At 43.1% G+C, this 26,699-nt stretch overlaps 2 protein-coding genes across 2 annotated transcripts in view; both read right to left on the bottom strand.

Moving 5' to 3' along the window:
• Window positions 1–26,699, bottom strand: part of LOC6504327 (neuronal acetylcholine receptor subunit alpha-7) — a 577,668-nt gene that overhangs the window by 274,984 nt on the left and 275,985 nt on the right. The window lies entirely within an intron of this gene.
• Window positions 9,224–9,593, bottom strand: LOC116656399 (acyl-CoA Delta-9 desaturase-like). Its single transcript, XM_032455949.1, has one exon. The coding sequence runs from the start codon at window positions 9,568–9,570 to the stop codon at window positions 9,241–9,243; it is 330 nt and encodes a 109-aa protein (XP_032311840.1). The 5' UTR covers window positions 9,571–9,593; the 3' UTR covers window positions 9,224–9,240.

Genomic DNA, 26,699 nt, shown 5'->3' with positions numbered 1-26,699 from the left:
GCCGGCACGTCGAAGTCGCAGTTCAGACCAAAAGCTCCGAGTGCCGTACGAAGTCAGGCCACAATGACCGAGAAATAGAACCTCACCCCCTTCCATCAACAAACAGTGCATTGATTCAGGTCCTTTGCTTCACAACAAAATACCGTGGTTACTGGAGGAGAATATTTCAAGATTTTATTACAACCCAAACTGTAAAATGCGGCGATCCCGAAGTTCAAGGTGGGTAAGTCAGTTTTGAAGGTGGGTAAAGGAGGTTAAACAGGGCCTTCAGTACATTAACCCTCTAGTGCCCAAGACCGCCTCTAGACGGGTAATGTTAAAAATACCGTTATTTTATTCTTTTCAATCCTTTTGACTCGGTTTTGCATTGTTTCTAATTTGGGAAAGCCCAAAAATTAAGTTGGTTGCTTTTGGAATACATACTAGAGCTTGCGCAAGCTGCTGTATTCATTTGAAGAAGAAAATTTGTGAAACTCGAATGAAGTAATTATTTTGTAAAAAGTGCAAAATGTAAATATTTTTTTTAAATATTATAAATAGTTTGCCGGTGGAATAAAAAATTGTACCGTGTTGTTGATAGTCTCAAGGACGCAAAATACGAAACTCACACTAAAAATAAGCTTTCGTTAGCTTTTTATTGCATTTATAAAATATCCCGTCTAGAGGCGGTCTTGGGACAATTCGGGAAAAAAAATTTATAAAGTAATTTAGAAAGGGAAGCAACTTATGACATATTTAAGTCAAGTTGAATAATGAATTAATTGAATAATGTAAATAAGTTATCAGCTCTTTCCGACGTGGAGATTAAAAAATTATTAAATTCTATTGATTTTGGCATTGATACCATGACATTGATCTATGTTGGGTAGAGAGATTTGTGTAACTTCAAGCGGAAGTCCTACTCCTTTTGCAAAATGGTTGTCATCCTCAAGTTCGATTGCGTCCAATTCACCTCAAGCATAGAAACGCAAACGTAAAGCGCCTGCTGATCATAATATTGCTCAAGTTAAAGAAAGCACAATAGCTGAATGTGGATCTGTTTGGACTATGGATCCAAAAGCACCGCTTTTCAAAAAGATGTTGTGGTACCAAATGAACCTATTCATGGATATATCTGCAATATCCTTTAATGAGCCTGACCTCGGAGAACTTCAAAATCTGGATACGCCATTCAAGTGTTTTCAATTTTTATACCCTTGCAGAGGGTATTATAATTTTGGTCAAAAGTGTGCAACGCAGTAAAGAAGACATCTCCGACCCTATAAAGTATATATATTCTTGATCAGGATCCCCTCCTGATTCGATATAAGCATGTCCGTCTGTCTGTCGGTTTCTACGCAAACTAGTCTCTCAGTTTTAAAGCTATCTTTGAAACTTTGCACACATAAGTCGGAACGGCCGGGATCGGGCGACTATATCCTATAGCTGCCATATAACTGAACGATCGGAAATGGCACAACTGCAAGGGTATATCAAGGGTTCGGCTCCGCCCGAAGTTAGGTTTCCTTTCTTGTTTTTTATTATACTATTATTGAACATATCACTTAGCAAACAAATTTGTATGCTGTCCAAAAGGATCCAATACTTCGTTTTCCACAACAAATTTAGAAATTTGCATTTTAATGACAACAGTAAGTTGCCCTCCAAGGATTCTGACGACCACGATCCTTTATACAAAATACGACCGCTCGCGACTCATTTCAATGACAAGTATCAATTAGTTCCGCTGCGCCAACGCTTATTTGTGGACGAACAAATGTGTGCAACAAAAGAATTGATTACCTAATTTTTTGTTGGCCTATCATCCCAAAGCCGCCTCTAGGCGGTCCAAGGATATAGTCATATAAAACTCGATCCGAGCAAAAATAAATTTTTTTTTAAAACAAACATTTAATTTTGATACATACTGAATCCAAAAATGATTTTTTTCTTGGAAAAGAATATTTGGGCACTAGAGGGTTAATTCCTTGCCAGCAGGGTCAAGCGATCCGCGACCTTTTGTACCAGTCAAGTTTCTGAATCGTACTGTCTATGGATTATTAGATTCAGGAGCATCAATTAGATGTGTTGGTGGTAATTTAGCTGAGGAATTAAAAACTATTATTAAATATAAACTAGCATGTACTGCCTCAACAGCTGTTGGAAGAGCGCAGCAGATAATAGGATATTGTAAAGTTGAAGTAGAATACGGGGAAGTTAAAAAGTTAATGAAAATTTATATAGTACCCTCTTTAAAACAAGACTTATATTTAGGGATTGATTTTAGGAAACTCTACGATTTATTACCCCGGAAGTTAATTATATCTGAACTAGGGTCAACAGAACTAAACCCAAAACTTAACGTTGATCAGCATATTTTGTCTGAAGTGGATAAGGTTAAGTTGATGAACGTCATCAATTGTTTGCCGTCGTTCGTGCAAGAAGGACTGGGTAGGACGAATTTAATAACTCATACCATCTACGTGGGTAAGGCGAAACCCATCATGCAAAGACACTTTCCAGTTTCACCCGCGGTGGAAAAGTACATGGCCTCTGAAATGGATAGAATGTTTGAGTTAGGCGTTATAGAAGAGTCGGAAAGCTCTTGGTCATCCCCTATCGTTATAGTAACAAAACCAGGAAAAGTTCGAATTTGTCTTGACTGCAGAAAAGTCAACAGTTTTACAGAAAAGAATGCATATCCTCTTCCTCAGATTAGTGGTATTTTAAGTCGATTGCCAAACGCGGAATATATATCGAGCCTCGATTTAAAGGACGCGTATTGGCAGGTGCCTTTAGATGTCGCTTCTCGGGAGAAAACAGCGTTTACGGTACCGGGAAGACCTCTCTATCAATTTAAAGTAATGCCATTCGGGCTTTGTAATGCTACCAGCACCATGTCTCGACTTATGGATAAAGTAGTACCAGCACACCTCAGGAACGAAGTGTTCGTCTATCTCGACGATTTGTTGATAGTTTCTTCAAGCTTTGACAGGCATCTTGAAGTCCTGAGGGAATTAGCTTTGCACATTAGACGGGCCGGTTAACTATTAACATTGGGAAAAGCCATTTTTGCATGCACCGGGTACGATATTTGGGGCATATCATTGGAGACGGTGGTATACGTATAGACCTCGAAAAGGTGGCAGCAATCACCAATTTTCCTGTTCCGAAGAGTTTGCGAAATTTAAGAAGCTTTATGGGACTATGCGGGTGGTATCGCAAATTTGTGTCAAATTTTGCGACTCTTGCCGCTCCGTTAACTGACTTAATGACAACCAAACGTAAGTTCAGTTTGACCGACGAAGCGCTGAAAGCATTCGAGGATTTAAAACGATCATTATCCGAAGCGCCCGTTTTGTGTAGCTCCGATTTCGGAAAACCGTTCGAGATACACTGTGACGCCAGTAAGACAGGGGTAGGAGCAGTGTTGGTACAAGTATCTAAGGAAGGCGACGAGCGACCTATTTGCTTTATTTCAAAGAAGTTGAATAAGGCGCAACGGAATTATACAGTAAGGGAACAAGAATGTTTGGCTGCAATAGTGACACTAAAGAATTTTAGGGCCTATGTCGAAGGTCAGATCTTTAAAATTATCACAGATCATACCTCATTAAAATGGCTGATGTCCAATCAGGATTTGAGTACACGCTTGGCTCGATGAGCGTTATCATTGCAAAGGTACAAATTCAAGATCGAACATCGTAAAGGATCCCTCAATCTGGTTCCCGACGTGTTGTCTCGGGTTAATGAAGAAGTGATAGCCGCGGTGGACTTGCGATATGGACTACTTTTGGATTTGAGCTCGGAGCATTTTAGATCGGGGGAATACACTGATTTAGTGAATAAAGTGAAGGCGAACGAAACTAATTTTCCTGACCTTAAGACTGAGGAAGTTTTCGTTTATCGTAAGTCCGAACACCTAACAGGAGATCGCATGCACGACGAATTCGCGTGGAAACTTTGGGTTCCAAAAATCCATCGATTTTTCCAACGGTTATTTATGGATTTCCTCGGGCCTTATCCTAGATCGAGAAGCGGCCATGTGGGTATTTTTATTGTCTTGGACCATTTTTCCAAATACGTTTTTCTGAAACCTGTTAGGAAAATTGACACAAGTACTGTGGTTAAATATTTGGAAGAAGAATTGTTCTTAACGTATGGAGTACCAAAAGCCGTAGTGTCCAAAAATGGCTCTCAGTTCCGTTCCCATGCGTTTGGCAAATTAATGGAATAGTATCGCGTAACTCACACCTATACCGCGGTACATTTTCCCCAAGCCAACGCTTCCGAACGCGTAAATCGATCGGTGATATCGGCAATAAGAGCATACATATGGCGTGATCAGAGGGATTGGGACAAAAATTTAAGTAAAATATGCTGTTTGTTGAGATCAGCAATGCATTCAAGTTTAGGGACCTCGCCTTACTATATGGTGTTCGGGCAACACATGATCACTTCCGGGACCACGTATTCTTTGTTAAGAAAGTTAAATTTATTAGACGACCGAGCGCTGAAGTTAGACCGTCAGGATTCTTTGGAAGTTGCACGAGAAAATGCGAGTCGGCTAATGCAGAGAAACCACGACGAAAACGAGAAGAGTTACAATTTGCGGTGTCGAAATGTGACTTTTAAGGAAGGGCAAGAAGTGTATCGGAGAAATTTTAGGCCGAGTTGTTTCCAGTCTGGCTACAACGCTAAATTTTGACCGTCCTTTCTTAAGTGCAAGGTTCGAAAGAAACTGGGAAGCGTGTATTACGAACTAGAGGATTTGCAAGGGAAATTGATAGGCACTTATCACGCAAAGGACATAAAACAATAGCGCCTCTTCAGTCGGTATCAGTCTAGGGTACCAGGAATAGAATACCCTAGCCTGAATGTTTCGAGGGGGCTTTGTAGCGGCGACTGAAGAGTCATTTCCCAAGAAAATAAATAAAGAACTAAAATTATTTATATCGGCTTTGTAATTTTTGTAACCGAAAGTTAAAGAGAAGCTTTCACTTCGGGAGTTGCCCAATGGTTAAGACGCGGAATCAGCTGCAGCAGGGAGGCTTAGGAAAGCTGCAATATCAGCTGTTTTGCATTTTCGGTAACCTAAATGGAATGTAGATTGATCCATTCTCAGTCTTTTCTGTCGTAACCCTCACGAAGTGCAGACGCAAGTTAATATCACTCTCTGCGAGTTTAAATTTTCATCAGCGCAAGATCCCGCAAATGCAAAGTGATTTTATTTTATCCCAAATACCACGTAAGTCACAGATCATTCGGATGTGTCGGGTATTATTTGTATTTACATGCATACGCTTACATGCATTTGCGACAGTGATAAGGGCAGCCTAAGCCTATGTTCGTGGTTTTTTTTGGTTCGTTTATAAAAGCGCGACCTCGTCGCGGACTTATTATATCTTATCAGGTGAATATAAAAAAAAAAAACAAGAAAGGAAAGCTAACGTCGGGCGGAGCCGAAGTTTATATACCGTTGCAGTTGAGTCGCAGTCCGCTAGGTGGCGCCACGCATCTTATATTATTAGATATATAGCGGATCGTATATAGTTGGCCGATCCTTATGAAACTTGGCAAATCGAATTATTTTGCCAAAAGAGGAATCCATTGAAACTCCCATCCTTCTAACTTGAAAAACAACGAAGTTATAGCATTTCCGATCAATCAGTTATATGACAGCTATAGGATATAGACGGTCGATCCTGATGACATTTAGCAGATCATATAAGTTGGCCCAAATTAGAATGCACAGAAAGTCCCATCCTTCTAACTTGAAAAACAACGAAGTTATAGCATTTCCGATCAATCAGTTATATGGCAGCTATAGGATATAGTCGACCGATCGCGGCCGTTCCGACTTATGTATTACCTGCAAAGAAAAAAAGGATGTGTGCAAAGTTTCAACTCGATAGCTTTAAAACTGAGAGACTAGTTTGCGTATATCTTGCTTCAGGAATGCTTATATCGATTCAGGAGGTGATCCTGATCAAGAATATATATACTTTATAGGGTCGGAGATGTCTCCTTCTCTGCGTTGCACACTTTTGACCAAAATTATAATACCCTCTGCAAGGGTATAAAAATATTTTTCTTATACCTCCAGGGTACTTATTGTGGCCGTTTTTAAAGATTCGTTGCGGTCCACATCAAAGCACCCCGGGAGCCCGCCTGTTGGAGGCTCCCAGATCAGAAGCGGCTAAACCCCATTCGGTTAGTCCGTGATCCTCGATCCCCATCATCTTCATCCCCATAATTCATTGGTGCCGGAAAACTAACTCCTAGGCGGCCGGAAAACTAACTTTAGGGATGGTGTAAGGGAATTTGCAGACCCAACGAAGACCCGTTGAGCGAAAGGCGTTGACCCCCATCAGCAATGCAATATGGAGCAAAGAGGAATTATCAAAAACCGCTAGCCCAGCCGCCCAGCTCCAAACTAATGGCGATAATTTTTTTTTCTTTTTTCTCATCACCATTTCATCCCCCAAATCACGAGCGTTATTAAAATGTTTTAATTTTATTTTTTTTTATTCAATAGTTTTAATTTTAAGTTTAAATTTAAATTAATTACATGCTTTTAGTGAAGTGAAGAGAAACAGAATCGAAGAATATGAAGATTATTATTTTTTTTTTGTAAACTTTCGCGAAACAAAATGATCATCAGTTTATTTTAAATCGTTTATTTTAATTCACGTGCGGAAATTAGTTTGTTTTTAAATTCTATGGTGTACAAAACACTAACACAATTACAGCAACCCAAAGCAGAGATCGATCTTTCGCCGATGGACTTACAGTGAGTGATTTATTTACCTTTTACACATACCCTGAGAAAAATTTCTCAAGTCACACTGAAATTTTAATTCCACAATGTAATTCATTTATCCTTCATCATAACACACAAACAAAACTAACAAGAGCACGAATCTCATTTAAATGATTTAATTGGTGACTAACGGATACTCTATACTTATGAATTTTAAATTTTTATCATTTTTCTAATACCTTCATTTGAAATTTTTTTTCACCTTCGTAGGGATATTTACTTATACCAAATTTTATCATATTATATATATACCCATATTTCTTTGAAAATTTACATATTAACTTTTATTTTTTATAATATTTATTTTTATATTTTTTTGATGTGAAACTTCTTATACGACGCCGGAAAATGTTGCGTTAAACGTTTAACGCTCCAGTGGAGGGGGAATAGCGTTGAACGCTTAACGCAACTCGGAAGGAGATGAGGAAAAGAGAAAGATAGAGTGCGAGAGAGAGAGAGAGAGTGAATGAGAGTAAGGTATCGCCAGGCGCATGCGCTGCTATGGCGATACACGTAGCGCGTAACAGCTGCCTAGACTAATATTAGTGCCTATGCGTGAGTGCATCAAGCGTCCTATGTGTCGAAAATTCTTTTTATTATTCTTATCTCGTATTTTGTTATTAAAGTGTTTCCCATAATTAATTCGTGTTCTATATAATATTGACGCACTACTTGTAGTATTAGTACAGTGAATAGTGATTCAAACAAACAATAAAATGAGTGACAGTGAAAATACGCATAACACAGCGGATTCCAGGTTATGTGGTGGTACGTTTCTCTTGAATATTTCAATTGTCCATAACAGATGCACCTTGTGGATCATATCATCTTGAAATTAATATCAATTGGATTGGCAAAAATTTTAATGGTTTGATTTTGAATTGATTTTACAGCGGAAAAAGACAGTGCAGCCGGTGTTTTAAGAGGAGGGAACAGAGCACAATATTATCGTGAATACCGAGCACGAAAGAAAGCAGAACTTGGACTTTGCTTTATAATAAATTTATAAAATGTGAATTGAAGAAAGTGTTGGTCACTCCACCTTATTTTTATCCTTTCCCTCCCGCTATTTTTCTTTTATACGAAATAATATGCATTTTTTGGAATATCGCTAAGAAGTTTCACTTCTTTCGCGCGTAGGGACTCCACGCACACAATTTTTTTTTATGCAAGCAACCATTTAGGAATAATGTCAAACACTTCATTAGCCTTAACCAAATTTTTGTTAGTTTTATTCTGAATTAAATTTTTTTTATAATGAATTGAATATCTTCTGTTTGAACTGAGCTGATGACTCCACGGTGTAGGGTGTTCGAAGGGGTCACTAAAGCATTGCTTTATCGGACTGTGGCCAAAGGTAGGGTGGGCAGTACGCGAGCCTATTTACATCTGTGGCATCGCAAACTTTCTACTTCTCTCCTCTCTCTCTCTTTCTAACTCTATCTCTTCCGCGTCGAATTAATTCCTCCGTTCTCCCGGTTTAGTATCTAGCTATCTATCGTGTCGCCAGCACGCTCAATTCTGGACTTTATTTGATATTAAAATGTGGCAGTGTTAGGATTTGTATGAAGCAAGACCTCTATCCCCAAAGCCGACGAGCTAGAGCCGGACTCTATAGCGTGCCCTCGCAAGAACAAATCCTTTCGAAAAAGCGCAGAAGTCCATTACACGCTACACAGGTTTAAAGCGTTTTATATGAAAGTTATCCAACCCATGAAACGGCTCGACTTATGGAATTAACAAAGAAATTTTAAAATTCAATCTCAGCTATATTTCCTTTGCCTTTGTTTAAGATTCTGCCTCTGGATTTTTGATTACCTTCGAAGGCCACGCTTGACCGTCTGGCTAGATAAATAAACTAATCGTAAAGTAAACACAAGCTTCCGTTCTCGCGATCGAAGCCCAAAGTATTTCGTTCTAAGTTCAGATCATATTGCGTTCCAATTTTCAATCAAATTGCATCAGCATAATTTAATTTCACAACGAAATGCGACAGAAAACCTTATGCTGAGCTTTTATTGAAAACAAAAAGAAAAGTTCTTTAAGCAAAAGAAAGAAAATTTCTGGCCGAGGTTAGTTGGAGAAGCTTTTAGAATTAAGAAACTCAGCCCGTTTCGAGCAGAAGCCGCGATCGGTCATATCTAAGATCAATTATAATAAGTGACTTAATATATGAACGAGTTTGTAGATTAAAGTCTAACACCAAAAAAAATAAAATAAAAAATGTTTATATTGTTTTAAAAAAGCAACAAGGGAAAAAATTAATTTCCATACAAAATTTTTTTCCATGGCTTTCCAAAGCAATTCCAGAGCAAAAAGAACAGCTTTTAGAGCTGGTTTAACACAGACGGTTTAAAGTCCTCAAGATACAAAAAAATAATTATATTAACTTTTTTATCTTAGAAATAATCAAATGGTCAAGCAAGAAATAGCTCCTGCTACTGCTTCTTTACGAAATTGAATCCGCAGGCAAAGGAAATCAAGATCATGTAGTATTTCTTTTGGAACATCAGGATGGGATCGATAAGTGGATCAGATAGATCTACTCCCTTGCCCTTGGCCTTCACCTCGGGGTGCTTCTTGCACAGTAGCCAGCCGACATGCGAGAAGAAGCCACGAGTGACGTTGTGCGGATCAGCATCGGTTTCAAAGTACTTGTGGCTCACGCGATGGTCATGGGCCCAATGATAGGCGGCGTCCTGGAAGGCAATTGTGTAAAAGAGAGCCAGAATCATGCGTTCGCTATCGCAACAGCTTGTAAGTATCATCACTTTTTTGGCTGCATTTTATCTGGGCGAGTAATTTGTCTTTAATGTCCCTAAAATCGTTCACGCACTTGAAATGTCTGAAAATCTTGACCGCTCTTTCCTTGTCCGTCAACTTGTATGCAACATTGCGCTGAAAGAAACGGAAACGCATAACTTTGGTGTTTTTTAAGTGAGAACAAAAAAGGAAAGCTAACTTCGGGCGGCAGTTAGATATCAGCTTATAATATTATATATATATAGGATCGTATCTAGCTGTCCGATCCTTATGAATATTCCATCATCGCATCAATTTACTAATAAAAGTGTTGGAAACAGGCCCAAGCATATTTAAAAATAGCAAGGTTGTGCCATTTCCGATCGTTCAATTATATCGCAGCTATAGGATATAGACGGCCGATCCTTATAACATTTGGCAAATCAGATTATTTGGCTCAAATGGAATCTGTACCAAGTCCCATCTTTCTAACTTAAAAACACCCAAGTTATGGCATTTCCCTTTAATCAGTTTTATGTGAGCTATAGGATAAAGTCGACCGATCCCGATCCGTTCCGACTTATGTACTACCTGCAAGAAAAATAAGGATGTGTGCAAAGTTTCAACTCGATAACTCCAAAACTCTAAACTCCAAAACAGACGGACATGATTATAACGACGCAGGAGGTGAACCTGATCAAGAATGTATATACTTTATAGGGTCGGAAATGTCTCTCACTGCGTTGCACACTTTTGACCAAAATTATGATACCCTTTGCAAGGGTATAAAGATAGGACTGGTACAGATTCCATTTGGCCAAAGTTATTAGATTTGCCAATTTTCATATATATCGGCCGACCAAATCCTATACCTATCATATAACTGAACGATCGGAAATAGCACATCCTTGCTATTTTTAAAGATGCTTGGGGCTGTTTCCAACAGTTTATTAGAAAATTAATTGATGGTGAAATTCACATATGGATCGGCCAAATATATACGATCCGATATATAAACAAGAAAGGAAAGCTAACTTCGGGCGGGGCCGAAGTTTATATACCCTTGCAGTTGAGTCGCAGTCCGCTCGGTGGCGCCACGCATCTTATATTATTAGATATATAGCGGATCGTATATAGTTGGCCGATCCTTATGAATTTTGGCAAATTGAATTATTTTGCCAGAAGAGGAATCCATCGAATCTTCCATCCTTCTAACTTGAAAAACAACGAAGTTGTAGCATTTCCGATCAATCAGTTATATGGCAGCTATAGAATATAGTCGGCCGTTCCTTATGAAATTCGACAAATCAGATTGTTTTTCCCAAATTAGAATCTGTACCAAATCCCACCTTTCTTACTTAAAAAAACACCAAAGTTTTGCCAATTCCGATCCTTCTATGTCAGCTATAGTATATAGTCGGCCGATCCTCATAAAATTTTGTAGATAAGATATTTTAGCCAAATATAACCTATGTGAAAAGTTTCAACCCTCAACCTTAAAAAACGCTAAAATTATGGCATTTCCGATGGATCAGTTACATGGCAGCTATAGGATATAGTCGGCCGATCCTTATGAAATTTTGAACATAAGATATTTTGGTCAAATATAACAAGTCCCAACTCTCTAACTTAAAAAACAAGTTATGGCATTTCCGATCAATCAGTTATATGGCAGCTATAGGATATAGTCGACCGATTCCGGCTGTTCCGACTTACATACTGCCTGCAAAGGAAAGAAGGATGTGTGCAAGGTTTCAACGCGATAGCTTTAAAACTGAGAGACTAGTTTGCGTAGAAACGGACAGACGCACATGCTCATATCGACTCAGGAGGTGATCCTCATCAAGAATATATATATTTTATAGGGTCGAAGATGTCTCCTTTACTGCGTTGCACACTTTTGACCAAATTTATAATACCCTCTGCAAGGGTATAATAATAATATAAGCTGCTTCTTAACTGCTTCGGCTCCGCCTGAAGTTAGTTTTATTTTCTTGTTGAAGCTTACTTATATCTGAAAAACATTTAAATCATTTATTTTTTAACACCAATTTTAGAGTTATGGACATTTATATTGTGCTTCCCAAATTGGAAATTCCACTAAGGAAATTTCATTAAGGTTTTTTCAAGAATTTGGCTCACCTTTTCTTTCATAAAAAATAAAATCTTGATGAGCCAGCTCACAGAATTTTCATTTTTTTTAAATTGAGTATCTAATGTTTGAACAACGGAGCGGACGTGGTTTTCCCGAGCTCCGGGAAAACTGCAACACAATAGTTGCAATAAAAACAAAAAAAAAACAAAAATTTGGGGTAACCCAATATAAGCAAAAAGACGCTAAACCACAATTTATTAAAAACAATAGACAAGCTTGTTGAGCTATTAATGGTTTTTAATAGCGGCCAAACGAATTAAATTCCACAGATCAATTTTCAAGGCAATTTTAATATTTTTTATTTCTCGAGGGTTCAACTCTAACCCAACTTGCAGCTGTTCCAATCAATACAATAATACAAGTACCCAAGCTTAGCAATACGAACTTAGCAATACGAACGCACACAAATGCACGATTTGCTGGTGTGCAGCAGCTCTCCAAAAAAGCTCCCCAAAGCGCATGCGCTACAAATACCAGCAAAGCGCATGCGAACGGGGAGATGTAAACAAAAACTAGAACTGCCGATAACCCGCCGCTGCTACTCAGATTTATAACATATGTGACTTATTTAGCAGCTTCGCCCTTGTCTGCTTGGCTCAACATCCTCCCCCCGTTGAAGGCTGAATCTTCAACCGAATCCTTGACAGGCAGCAGACACAGCCGTGACACCGCACGCTTAGTCACTCCCACCGCTGTTTTGAGAACGGCCACACGGTGCACTCCGTCACGCCCAGGAACCAGCTCCAGTATCCTGGCCAGAGGCCACTTCATTGGGGGTAGATTTTCATCCTTCACCAGGACTATGTCTCCAACAGCAATTACAGGGCCAGGGGTGCGCCATTTGGAACGCTGCTGCAACAGCGTAAGGTACTCCTCCTTCCAACGAGCCCAGAAAACCTGCTGCAGGAAGGAGACTCTCTGCCACCCATCCAGCCGATTAAAGTTTAGCGCAGTAAGGTCCGGCTCGATGAATGTTGAAGGCGGTCCGCCATTTAAAAAATGAGCCGGCGTCAGGACATCTAGATCCGCAGGATTCTCTGAAATCGACACAAGGGGCCGAGAATTAATAATTGAGGCGATGCGGCACAACAAAGTCCTTAATTCTTCAAAGCCAAGAACTGCGGGACCATCTGCACGATAAAGATGGTGCTTAGCCGTTTTCACTGCTGCTTCCCATAGACCACCAAAATGAGGAGAGCGTGGAGGAATAAATCGCCACTCGATAGACTCAGACAGGCAAAAATCGTGCAGAGAAGCCTGGTGCTCCTGGCTGAGGAATCTTCGCTTCAACTCCATAAGCTCATTCTTGGCACCCACAAAATTGGTGGCATTATCCGACCATATCTGTCTGGGTTTACGTCGCGTACAAATAAACCGTTGGAGGGCGCTCAGAAACGAAGCGGTGGAAAGGTCCTTAACTAACTCCAAATGGATTGCCTTCATACTGAAGCAGATGAATACGCTTACATAACATTTAATAGGGCCCTTATTCCGAGTCTCTGCCTTGTAGAAAAACGGTCCGCAAAAATCCACACCAGTGACATCAAAACATTGGAATCCTGCAACTCTCTCGGTCGGAAGATCGGCCATAACATGCTCCAGTAGACGAGGCTTTGCGCGAAAACAACGTACGCATTTGTTCACAACCCTTGAAACGGTCTTCCTCCCCCCAATGGGCCAGTATTGAGAACGGATTTTCGCCACTAGTGCCCGAGGACCAGAATGCAGGTTCTTCTCGTGAAAGTGAGTCACTATGGCCGAAGTGACGGGATGGCCTCTGGGAAGGATGATCGGATGACGTCCGTCAAAATCCAACGCAGAGTTCCGCAATCGCCCGTCAACACGAAGCAAACCATCATTATCCACAAAGGGAGCAAGCGAGGCCAGAGGGTTTGAGGGCGGAACCAATCTGCGTGACTTTAGTAAGCTTATCTCTTCCTTAAACTCGGCAAGCTGGACGGCGCGCAACAGTAGATGGGTTCCTCCTTTGAGATCCTGAACAGAAATTCCTTCGTGACGGATGCGGCGGCAAAACTTGAAGACGTAGGCGAACACTCTCTGTAGGGAGGGAAACGAGTTGGCAAACTTTGACAATGCGGCGATATCCCTGGGTGGAGCCGTAGCCAATAAAGTCCTGGCGCGAAGTTCGATGGCTGCCTTTTCGGCCACAACAGCAATGGGCCAATCATCCTTGGAACCACGAAGAAATGGAGGGCCTTGGGACCAAAGCTGGGAGTTTAATAGCTCAGTGGGAAGAGAACCTCTGGACAGTAGATCGGCTGGGTTGACGGCAGTAGGAACATAAAGCCATTTCATTGCCTTGGTGAGCTCCTGAATGGAAGAAACGCGATTAGAAACAAACACGTTAAATCGAGCAGGTTCATCTTGAATCCAGGATAGGGCAACCAAGGAGTCACACCAACAATAATAATCTCCTTTATATGTCCCAAGATCAGCAACTTCAGCCATTAGTCTTGCTAGCAACTCAGCTCCACATAACTCTAGCTTCGGTATTGTCTGAGTTTTAATGGGTGCCACTCGAGCATAACAGCCGACAATCAGAACCTGACAATACATACACGCACGCTCCATACGCATCTAAACTAGCGTCGCAAAATCCGTGGACCTCCAGCCTTTCTTGACAGGGAATGACTAACCGAGGAAACTTAATTCGCTGAATTTGGTCAAAACTGGAACAGAACTGTAACCACTCGGAGAGAAGGGATTGAGGAAGGCTTTCATCCCATGACAAATTTTCTCGGCACAGCTTCTGCAACAGGATCTTTGCCCTGGTGACTACAGGACCTACCAAGCCCATTGGGTCATAAAACCGAGCGACGGAAGATAGTATAGATCTCCTGGTGGGTTTGGCGGTGGGCTGAAGAGCTTCAAAGGAAAAAAGCAGCAGGTCAGCTGAAGGATCCCATGCTAATCCAAGAGTCTTTGTGAACGGACTGCCATCGTCAAATTTCAAGTAAGACTCTCTATCACTTTCGGGCACGCCTTCCAAAACCTCTGGGATGTTGGAGCACCATTTCCTTAATTGAAACTGACCCTTGTTCAACAGGCTCGATGTCTGAGCTATTATCTCAAGCGCTTCAGTCTTCGTTGGGGCACCAGATATAAGGTCGTCCACATAAAAATCCTGGAGGACAACACGAGAGCCAACGGGAAAACCGGCACCTTCATCCTTAGCCAGCTGGTGCATTGAGCGAATAGATAAAAAAGACGCTGGCTTTGTGCCATACGTCACGGTGTCGAGCTTAAAAACCTTCACGTCATCGTGGATAGAATCTCTCCAGAGGATGCACTGCAGCAAACTATCATCCGGAAAGACCCTTACGCAGCGGTACATCTTGCAAATGTCCCCAGTCAAAGCTACAAGGTGGGACCGAAACCGAAGCAATGTATGAAAAAGCTTGGGCTGAATCACGGGGCCGGACATCAGGACATCATTGAGGGAATAGCCGGAAGCCGTAGCAGCCGAACCATCGAACACAACTCTCAGCTTAGTGGTGGAACTTTCTTCCTTCAGGACGCAGTGGTGGGGAAGGAAATACTGGCACTTACCTCGCAATTCCTGCGGCACCAGAGACATGTGACCCAGATCCAAGTATTCCTTGATGAAAGACAAATATTGGGTCCTTAAATTCGGATGACGATCCAGCTTGCGCTCAAGTGAATGGAACCGCCGCAAAGCCTGTGCGTAGGATTCCCCTAACAGATCCACACTGTGCTTGATTGGCAGGCGAACGGAATAGGCACCTGATTCAAGGTGGACGTGGTGCATGACGAAGTGGGCCTCGCAATCGAGCTCCTCCTTAGTGGCTTGAACGATAGGCGCAGTGCAGGCATCCACTTCCCAGAATTGGCGGAGAAGATAATCGAGGCGATCGTCAAACGAGGTTGCTGAGTCAGCAGAAATCATCTTACATGATGCGGCCAAGCGAGGATTTCCCGGGGTGCAACCTCCTCCAGAAACTACCCATCCAAAACGTGTCTTCTGCTACAGAGGCAGACCGTCTCCTAGCTGGATTTGCCCGACTGAGAGCAGATCAAAAAACAGGCTTGCTCCAATCAGCAGATCCACACGCTGAGCTCTGTGGAAATCCGGGTCAGCTAGCACCACATTGGCGGGAACCTTCCAATTGGACACATCTAAGTTCAGGCCAGGTTGACGCTCTATGATGTGAGACGCCACAATTGCCTCAATGTAAACGGAATACGTGGATAGGCGAGACTTCAGGCAAACGTTAACCGATGCCCGATCCGTAAAAAACTCAGCGTCTCCAAGGCCAGTCACTGCTACAGAGCATTTGGACCGATGAAGCTGAAGTTGGCTGGCCAGCCGGGATGTGATGAGATGAACTTGGGAGCCGGAGTCAAGTAGCGCTCGACAAGGAAGAAAGGCTCCTGATCTGCCACGGACGAGAATGTTGGCGGTGGGCAAGAACACTATTTCAGCGCTGCGATCCTGTGCAATAAGAGCATTAGCAGGAGGAGCCTGAGAGGTCGCAACCCCTGCTACATTGGCCGGATTCGATCCAGAAACAGGAACGGAAGTGGCGCTGGCTAAACGCTCGCAAGGATGCAATAGCGCATGGTGTCGGCGATGGCAAGTTGGGCAGCGGGAGGATGAGCATCCGCGGGCTAAATGATCAGACTTGAGGCACACAAAGCAGAGGGCAAGACGTCGAACCTCATCGTATCGTTCCTCAACTGACAAGGCGAGAAACCTTGGGCAAGAAGGCACAGCGTGTGCCAGGTTGCCGCACAGGGCACACGAAGCAGGCGGAGCATTCAGGAGCATGCAGGATCGGTTGTTAAATGGCCTACGACGGCCCGCTTGATTCGCTGACAAATGCGGAGCTAAGGCCAAATCCACCGTCTCCAGGGTACGGCACCTTTGCTCCAGAAACCGAGCCATAGATTCCCAAGTTGGCAGGCTATCATCAGTGTTTCCTGCCAGCGAGTCTTCCCATTTGGCCTTTGTGGCAGGGTCCAGCTTTTGAAAGATGATCTGGATGAGGAGGCACCCTTGAATTTCAGCCGACGTCCCGGAACTCATAAGGGCCCGCATATGTCCATTAAATCGGTCGGATAATTCTCGAAGAGTAGCAACGGATCCTGGCTCAACCGCCCTTAACTGCAAGATCTCGTTGATGTGAGACTGGAAGATTAAGCGACGGTTGCTGAAACGGTTGCGCAAAAGGTCGAGGGCAACCTCATAGTTCGCGTCGGTAATCTCAAGCGCCCTCACAGTCTCCAGGGCTGAGTCCCGCAGGCAGGAAATGAGCCACCTGAGCTTCTCCATGTTGGTCAAGTGCGGGTGGCTGTCAATTGTTGTCCTAAATAGGGCGCAGAAATCCGGCCACTCAGCATAGCCGCCGCTAAATGTTGGCATTGGCAACGGGGGCAATGAGGGAGCAGGCCTATATGGAGCGTTTGAAATCCCAGCACCATTGGTAGCATCTAACAGCGTAGAGTGAGCAGCAACCCGCATAGAACGCTTGGCCACCTCCACCTGGATGTCAACGTGCACGTCTGTAGCCAGCTGAGAGAATCGCCAATATAAATCGCTCCCGATCTCGCTGTAATTTAGCTCCTCCAATTCCTCCTGCAGCGTGGTGAAACGGTCGCGCAGACGCTTCTCCATAGACTCGAGGGTCAGAATGGTTGAATCTTCAGTTTGCATCGCAGCCTTGACCTTCCGATGCAGTACCTCCATTTCCTGGCATGTTACCTCTGCGCGTCTCCGCAGCATCCTTTCACGGCTTGACGCAGCAGATGCAGTGGCTTCAGCTCCAGATTCCATTGAATTATTCCAATTAAGATGCCAATTAAATTAAAATGCGACAACAAAACCAACAACGGTGTTTTAGTGGCACTTTTAATGCTGATCGCGTTAATTGAACGGATGATAATCACGTCGGGGTCACCAAAATGTTGAGCTATTAATGGTTTTTAATAGCGGCCAAACGAATTAAATTCCACAGATCAATTTTCAAGGCAATTTCAATATTTTTTATTTCTCGAGGGTTCAACTCTAACCCAACTTGCAGCTGTTCCAATCAATACAATAATACAAGTACCCAAGCTTAGCAATACGAACTTAGCAATACGAACGCACACAAATGCACGATTTGCTGGTGTGCAGCAGCTCTCCAAAAAAGCTCCCCAAAGCGCATGCGCTACAAATACCAGCAAAGCGCATGCGAACGGGGAGATGTAAACAAAAACTAGAACTGCCGATAACCCGCCGCTGCTACTCAGATTTATAACATATGTGACTTATTTAGCAGCTTCGCCCTTGTCTGCTTGGCTCAACAAAGCTTTTTCTAACAGTTGTGATGTGCTAAAACAAAAACTAGTGCATTGTTTTAAATAAATAAGTGCCACGCAATAAGCTCATTGAGCAACGATCCAAAGAACGAGCGTAGAAGCTAAATGAACCAAAGAAACGGCTTCTACTCTTACTTTTCAACCCGTAATATCGAAATGGAAAAATCGGCGATTAAGAGCAACCCAGCCCTACTGACCGCTGAAAGCCATTGGGCACGGTCTTGCTCACCCGCTCTTCTCACTCCGACCCCCGCGTCATGGAGTTCGCAGTGTAAAACTCCCCCTCCAATGGCTGAACCAAATATCGCACCAACAACAAGCAGTGCTGCAATTTCTGCAACCACGGCGACAACCACTGCAACTAAAAATACCGCGACATGAACTACTACAGCGAGTACGAAAACAACAACTTCGGAAAGGGCCAAAACGGCACCGGCCATACAGACTGGATTGGATCGCTACATCCAATTTAAGCGCAAGCTCAGCCCGCAGAGTAATCCGGCAGGCAAAAAAACAAAAATTAACCGCGTCCAGAAGATCGTCGAAGAGCCAGGCAGATCCTGTAGTAACAGATTTTCCCCATTGGCGGAGGTTGACGAAAACCAACCAGCGCCAGACACCGCAAAAAAACCAAGCCCCCTTCTATCTATATCAGGGAGAAAAACGCGAGTAACCTGGTCAACCGAATTGCGGCGTTGATCGGGAACGGTGACAACTTTCATGTTGTCCCGCTTATCAAAGGGAACATCCACGAAACAAAGCAGCAAGGGCATACAAGTGGTAGTAAAGGGTATCGAACCCGATGTTACCGCCGCGGAAATAAGAACCGCCCTTAAAGAAAAGGGCGTCGCCGACAAGAACGTTATCAACATTCTAAATAAAGATAAAAAGCCACAACCGCTCTTCAAGGTCGAGCTCGAGCGAGAAAGCAGGTCGCTGAAGAAGAACGAAGTCCACCCAAACTACAAGCTGCAATATCTTTTGCATCGGAGAATCACAGTTGAAGAGCCACATAAACGCAACGGTCCAGTGCAATGCACTAACTACCAAGAGTATGGACACACTAGGTCATACTGCACAACTCCACTTACTGCACTACAAACAAGGGCAGTACCGCGAAAAAATGTGGAAACTGCGGAGGCAATCATACGGCAAACTATAGAGGATGTATGGTGTACAAGGAGTTGAAGAGTCGCATGCGCCAAGCGAGCGCAACGCGCAACCAAAACCCACAGAATGTGTACATTGCATCAAAAACTACGCCAGACGTCTTCTTCGCCAAAGCTGCGAGGTCCTCATTCTGTCCCCTAAACACTATCAACGACTTTTCCTATGCCGATGCTCTACGATCTGGAATGGAAAATCCAAATCAGCCAAACTCACACAGCGCTCAACAGGCCCCAGAACAGCCACATAGCAAAACGGAAACTATGATGCTTACCCTCCAACAAAGTATGATGGAGCTTATGTCATTCATGAAAACGACCATACAAACACTTTTTCAAAACCAGAACATGGTAATACAGCTGCTCGTTGTACAACAGTCTAAATAATCTAAGCAGACTCTACGAATATCAATGTGAAACTCCAATGGTGGTGGTTTGTCTCGCTCTCTCCCGGGCTCTCTCGATCGCTCCGCAGCATCAAGCGTTGAATCGCGCTCCTGCCTTTGTATTCTAATTCGGTCTTCACCCCTCGCAGTCACATCTATACATATATCATTTGTATAAACCCAAAACATTTCAAATAAATTGTATGAATATCTCTAAATTGAACTGTGCTTGTTTTTACTGAAGCCAATATTTAGAACGTTGAATATAGCTCCCGAAAACGCTCGTTAACTGAATATTTGGCGAACCCCGACGTGATTGTGCATAGGAAAATAAGTTGTTAAATTATTTTCCGTTGAAAATTTGAGCTGCGCGGCTTAAAACATATAACCATAAACAAATTAAAAAACATTATTCGGTTTGTGATTTGTGCAAAAAATTAGTATATAATAAATGACTCTGCGACTAGACTACATTCCTTTGAAGAGATTTGAAGAAAATTATTATACCCTTTGCAAGGGTATAAAGATAGGACTGGTACAGATTCCATTTGGCCAAAGTTATTAGATTTGCCAATTTTCATATATATCGGCCGACCAAATCCTATACCTGCCATATAACTGAACGATCGGAAATAGCACATCCTTGCTATTTTTAAAGATGCTTGGGGCTGTTTCCAACAGTTTATTAGAAAATTAATTGATGGTGAAATTTTCATAAGGATCGGCCAAATATATACGATCCGATATATAAACGAGAAAGGAAAGCTAACTTCGGGCGGAGCCGAAGTTTATATACCCTTGCAGTTGAGTCGCAGTCCGCTAGGTGGCGCCACGCATCTTATATTATTGATATATAGCGGATCGTATATAGTATTATCTAATAATATAAGATGCGTGGCGTTACCTAGCGGACTGCGATTCACATCCTTGCTATTTTTCATACAAAGCGGATCATATATAGATATTTTGGTCAAATATAACAAGTCCCAACTCTCTAACTTAAAAAACAAGTTATGGCATTTCCGATCAATCAGGTCTATAGCAGCTATAGGATATAGTCGACCGATCCCGGCTGTTCCGACTTATATACTTCAGTTCAATTCGATAGCTCTAAAACTGAGAGACTAGTTTGCGTAGAAACGGACAGACGGACATGCTCATATCGACTCAGGAGGTGATCCTGATCAAGAATATATATACTTTATAGGGTCGGAGATGTCTCCTTCACTGCGTTGCACACTTTTGACCAAATTTATAATACCCTCTGCAAGGGTATAATAATAATATAAGCTGCTTCTTAACTGCTTCGGCTCCGCCTGAAGTTAGTTTTATTTTCTTGTTGAAGCTTACTTATATCTGAAAAACATTTAAATCATTTATTTTTTAACACCAATTTTAGAGTTACAGACATTTATATTGTGCTTCCCAAATTGGAAATTCCACTAAGGAAATTTCATTAAGGTTTTTTCAAGAATTTGGCTCACCTTTTCTTTCATAAAAAATAAAATCTTGATGAGCCAGCTCACAGAATTTTCATTTTTTTTAAATTGAGTATCTAATGTTCGAACAACGGAGCGGACGTGCTTTGCCCGAGCTCCGGGAAAACTGCAACACAATAGTTGCAATAAAAACAAAAAAAAAACAAAAATTTGGGGTAACCCAATATAAGCAAAAAGACGCTAAACCACAATTTATTAAAAGCAATAGACAAGCTTTTTCTAACAGTTGTGATGTGCTAAAATAAAAACTAGTGCATTGTTTTATATAAATAAGTGCCACGCAATGAGCTCATTGAGCAACGATCAAAAGAACGAGCGTAGAAGCTAAATGAACCAAAGAAACGGCTTCTACTCTTACTTTTCAACCCGTAATATCGAAATGGAAAAATCGGCGATTAAGAGCAACCCAGCCCTACTGACCGCTGAAAGCCATAGGGCACCCCGCGTCATTGAGTTCGCAGTGTAAAACTCCCCCTCCAATGGCGGAACCAAATATCGCACCAACAACAAGCAGTGCTGCAATTTCTGCAACCACGGCGACAACCACTGCAACTAAAAATACCGCGACATGAACTACTACAGCGAGTACGAAAACAACAACTTCGGAAAGGGCCAAAACGGCACCGGCCATACAGACTGGATTGGATCGCTACATCCAATTTAAGCGCAAGCTCAGCCCGCAGAGTAATCCGGCAGGCAAAAAAACAAAAATTAACCGCGTCCAGAAGATCGTCGAAGAGCCAGGCAGATCCTGTAGTAACAGATTTTCCCCATTGGCGGAGGTTGACGAAAACCAACCAGCGCCAGACACCGCAAAAAAACCAAGCCCCCTTCTATCTATATCAGGGAGAAAAACGCGAGTGACCTGGTCAACCGAATTGCGGCGTTGATCGGGAACGGTGACAACTTTCATGTTGTCCCGCTTATCAAAGGGAACATCCACGAAACAAAGCAGCAAGGGCATACAAGTGGTAGTAAAGGGTATCGAACCCGATGTTACCGCCGCGGAAATAAGAACCGCCCTTAAAGAAAAGGGCCGCACAACCGCTCTTCAAGGTCGAGCTCGAGCGAGAAAGCAGGTCGCTAAAGAAGAACGAAGTCCACCCAAACTTCAAGCTGCAATATCTTTTGCATCGGAGAATCACAGTTGAAGAGCCACATAAACGCAACGGTCCAGTGCAATGCACTAACTACCAAGAGTATGGACACACTAGGTCATACTGCACAACTCCACTTACTGCACTACAAACAAGGGCAGTACCGCGAAGAAATGTGGAAACTGCGGAGGCAACCATACGGCAAACTATAGAGGATGTATGGTGTACAAGGAGTTGAAGAGTCGCATGCGCCAAGCGAGCGCAACGCGCAACCAAAACCCACAGAATGTGTACATTGCATCAAAAACTACGCCAGACGTCTTCTTCGCCAAAGCTGCGAGGTCCTCATTCTGTCCCCTAAACACTATCAACGACTTTTCCTATGCCGATGCTCTACGATCTGGAATGGAAAATCCAAATCAGCCAAACTCACACAGCGCTCAACAGGCCCCAGAACAGCCACATAGCAAAACGGAAACTATGATGCTTACCCTCCAACAAAGTATGATGGAGCTTATGTCATTCATGAAAACGACCATACAAACACTTTTTCAAAACCAGAACATGGTAATACAGCTGCTCGTTGTACAACAGTCTAAATAATCTAAGCAGACTCTACGAATATCAATGTGGAACGCCAATGGTGGTGGTTTGTCTCGCTCTCTCCCGGGCTCTCTCGATCGCTCCGCAGCATCAAGCGTTGAATCGCGCTCCCGCCTTTGTATTCTAATTCGGTCTTCACCCCTCGCAGTCACATCTATACATATATCATTTGTATAAACCCAAAACATTTCAAATAAATTGTATGAATATCTCTAAATTGAACTGTGCTTGTTTTTACTGAAGCCAATATTTAGAACGTTGAATATAGCTCCCGAAAACGCTCGTTAACTGAATATTTGGCGAACCCCGACGTGATTGTGCATAGGAAAATAAGTTGTTAAATTACACTCTAAAACAAAAACTAGTGCATTGTTTTAAATAAATAAGTGCCACGCAATGAGCTCATTGAGCAACGATCAAAAGAACGAGCGTAGAAGCTAAATGAACCAAAGAAACGGCTTCTACTCTTACTTTTCAACCCGTAATATCGAAATGGAAAAATCGGCGATTAAGAGCAACCCAGCCCTACTGACCGCTGAAAGCCATAGGGCACGGTCTTGCTCACCCGCTCTTCTCACTCCGACCCCCGCGTCATGGAGTTCGCAGTGTAAAACTCCCCCTCCAATGGCGGAACCAAATATCGCACCAACAACAAGCAGTGCTGCAATTTCTGCAACCACGGCGACAACCACTGCAACTAAAAATACCGCGACATGAACTACTACAGCGAGTACGAAAACAACAACTTCGGAAAGGGCCAAAACGGCACCGGCCATACAGACTGGATTGGATCGCTACATCCAATTTAAGCGCAAGCTCAGCCCGCAGAGTAATCCGGCGGGCAAAAAAACAAAAATTAACCGCGTCCAGAAGATCGTCGAAGAGCCAGGCAGATCCTGTAGTAACAGATTTTCCCCATTGGCGGAGGTTGACGAAAACCAACCAGCGCCAGACACCGCAAAAAAACCAAGCCCCCTTCTATCTATATCAGGGAGAAAAACGCGAGTGACCTGGTCAACCGAATTGCGGCGTTGATCGGGAACGGTGACAACTTTCATGTTGTCCCGCTTATCAAAGGGAACATCCACGAAGCAAAGCAGCAAGGGCATACAAGTGGTAGTAAAGGGTATCGAACCCGATGTTACCGCCGCGGAAATAAGAACCGCCCTTAAAGAAAAGGGCGTCGCCGCCAAGAACGTTATCAACATTCTAAATAAAGATAAAAAGCCACAACCGCTCTTCAAGGTCGAGCTCGAGCGAGAAAGCAGGTCGCTGAAGAAGAACGAAGTCCACCCAAACTACAAGCTGCAATATCTTTTGCATCGGAGAATCACAGTTGAAGAGCCACATAAACGCAACGGTCCAGTGCAATGCACTAACTACCAAGAGTATGGACACGCTAGGTCATACTGCACAACTCCACTTACTGCACTACAAACAAGGGCAGTACCGCGAAGAAATGTGGAAACTGCGGAGGCAACCATACGGCAAACTATAGAGGATGTATGGTGTACAAGGAGTTGAAGAGTCGCATGCGCCAAGCGAGCGCAACGCGCAACCAAAACCCACAGAATGTGTACATTGCATCAAAAACTACGCCAGACGTCTTCTTCGCCAAAGCTGCGAGGTCCTCATTCTGTCCCCTAAACACTATCAACGACTTTTCCTATGCCGATGCTCTACGATCTGGAATGGAAAATCCAAATCAGCCAAACTCACACAGCGCTCAACAGGCCCCAGAACAGCCACATAGCAAAACGGAAACTATGATGCTTACCCTCCAACAAAGTATGATGGAGCTTATGTCATTCATAAAAACGTCCATACAAACACTTTTTCAAAACCAGAACATGGTAATACAGCTGCTCGTTGTACAACAGTCTAAATAATCTAAGCAGACTCTACGAATATCAATGTGGAACGCCAATGGTGGTGGTTTGTCTCGCTCTCTCCCGGGCTCTCTCGATCGCTCCGCAGCATCAAGCGTTGAATCGCGCTCCTGCCTTTGTATTCTAATTCGGTCTTCACCCCTCGCAGTCACATCTATACATATATCATTTGTATAAACCCAAAACATTTCAAATAAATTGTATGAATATCTCTAAATTGAACTGTGCTTGTTTTTACTGAAGCCAATATTTAGAACGTTGAGTATAGCTTCCGAAAACGCTCGGTAACTGAGAATTTGGTGAACACCGACGTGATTGTACATTGGAAAATGAGTTGTTAAATTATTTTCCGTTGAAAATTTGAGCTGCGCGGCTTAAAACATTTAACCATAAACAAATTAAAAAACATTATTCGGTTTGTGATTTGTGCGAAAAATATTAGCATCTCTTGACATACTTACATACACTGTTTGGAGAGTGCTACAATCGCTCATACATATATTACCCCGTTATATAGAAGTGGCACAGTGGGTCGTGAGCTGACAATAAATAAAAAAAATAAAATACATTTTTTGTTGCGAAAATGAATCCGTTTTTCGATTGTGCCTCTCCGGGAAGGAAAGTATTCCTGAGCCAAAGTGCGGTTGTCCTTTTTGAGGATCTTCAAGGGTTGTTCTCCTCCTTAAAATCAGTGGAGACATTTCCGGAGGCGATGTTCAATGTGCGGCTCAGCGAATTGGAGGGAATCGTTGCGGATTTCAGGAGCTGTCCGAGATGGATGTTGCAGAACTCAGTAGCGAGCTGCGCGTTAACTTCAACGATGCGGCGAGGGAGGCACGCTTCATCCTGGATCAGGAGATTATGAGGCGCTCCAGTTTGTTGCCGGCGAGTTCGACGCTAATCAACGCATCTTCTGCCACCAATTTCGATGCATCGTTTGGCAGAACCTTTCAGGCTTTGCCGCCACTGCTACTTTCCACTTTTAGTTAAGGTTATGCGGAGTGGCTTGAATTTCGGTCACTGTTCTCGACCATGCTGGACACAAACTCATTCATCAGTCGGGTCGAGAAGCTTCAACGATTGCGGTCCTGCCTTCTTGAATCTGCCTTGGAGACTGTTCGATCGTTGGATATCACGGACAAAAATTATGACGTCACATTGGAGCTGCTAACCAAAAGGTTAGGTAATCGCAGGCTCATTTTTCAAGCTCATGTTAATGAGATAATGAATCTGAGGGCCGTAGAACTCGCATCGGCAACGAGGCTTCGCGAGCTTTCAGATAAATTTCATTCGCATATGCGAGCCCTGGCAAGCATGGGCACGACGAAGCAGATTGCCAGCGGCATCATAATCCAAGTGCTGTTGCAGAAGGATGATGATGCCACGCAGTCTAAGTGGAAGGAAATGCAAGCTGACTCTGATTCCTTGGACTCCAACGTGGGAGTCCATCGCCAGTTTTCTAGAGCAGAGATGCCGGACTTTGGAGAGCATGGATTTGCCAACGACATCACATACACCAAACTTTGCAGTAGGACGAAGTAGACCTTCTCATCCACGTAACTCTGCATTTTTGATCACAAACTCTTCCGCATGCATGATCTGTGATGGCCATTCATGTGGTAAAATCCTGTCCAAGGTTTTTAAGCTTGTCGCCTGAGGATCGTTTAGGCGAAGTTAGGCGATTGGATTTATGCCGTAAGTGCCTTGGATCTGGGCACCTATCTCGGCATTGCAAAGCGTCCAACTGCCGTGCGTGTGGACGCAGGCATCATAATCTGCTGCATTTTGGTGGCAATTCGCCAGCTCAAGACCAAAACCCCTCTCCTGCGGTTCCCACATCTTGCGACGCTGCCTTCATTTCTCTCGTCGCTAAGGATCGGTTTGGTGATGTGGTGTAGCTAACCACTGCCAATATTCTGGTTAGGAACCGCTCCGGAGATCTACTGCCCTGCCGAGCGCTGCTCGATTCTGGCTCGCGGACTCCAAGGCTGGCGGACCAGCTGCAGCTGCGGAAGATA

This window comes from Drosophila ananassae, chromosome XL (genome assembly GCF_017639315.1).
Source record: "Drosophila ananassae strain 14024-0371.13 chromosome XL, ASM1763931v2, whole genome shotgun sequence".
In the NCBI taxonomy this organism is placed as follows: Eukaryota; Metazoa; Arthropoda; class Insecta; order Diptera; family Drosophilidae; genus Drosophila; species Drosophila ananassae.
The sequence above is the reverse complement of the archived record's forward strand: the minus strand, read 5'-3'. Positions and strand labels throughout refer to the sequence as shown.

Bases quoted from the DNA above. Each gene is read 5' to 3' on its own strand.
- LOC116656399 (XM_032455949.1), bottom strand. From the start codon at position 9,570: ATGATACTTACAAGCTGTTGCGATAGCGAACGCATGATTCTGGCTCTC.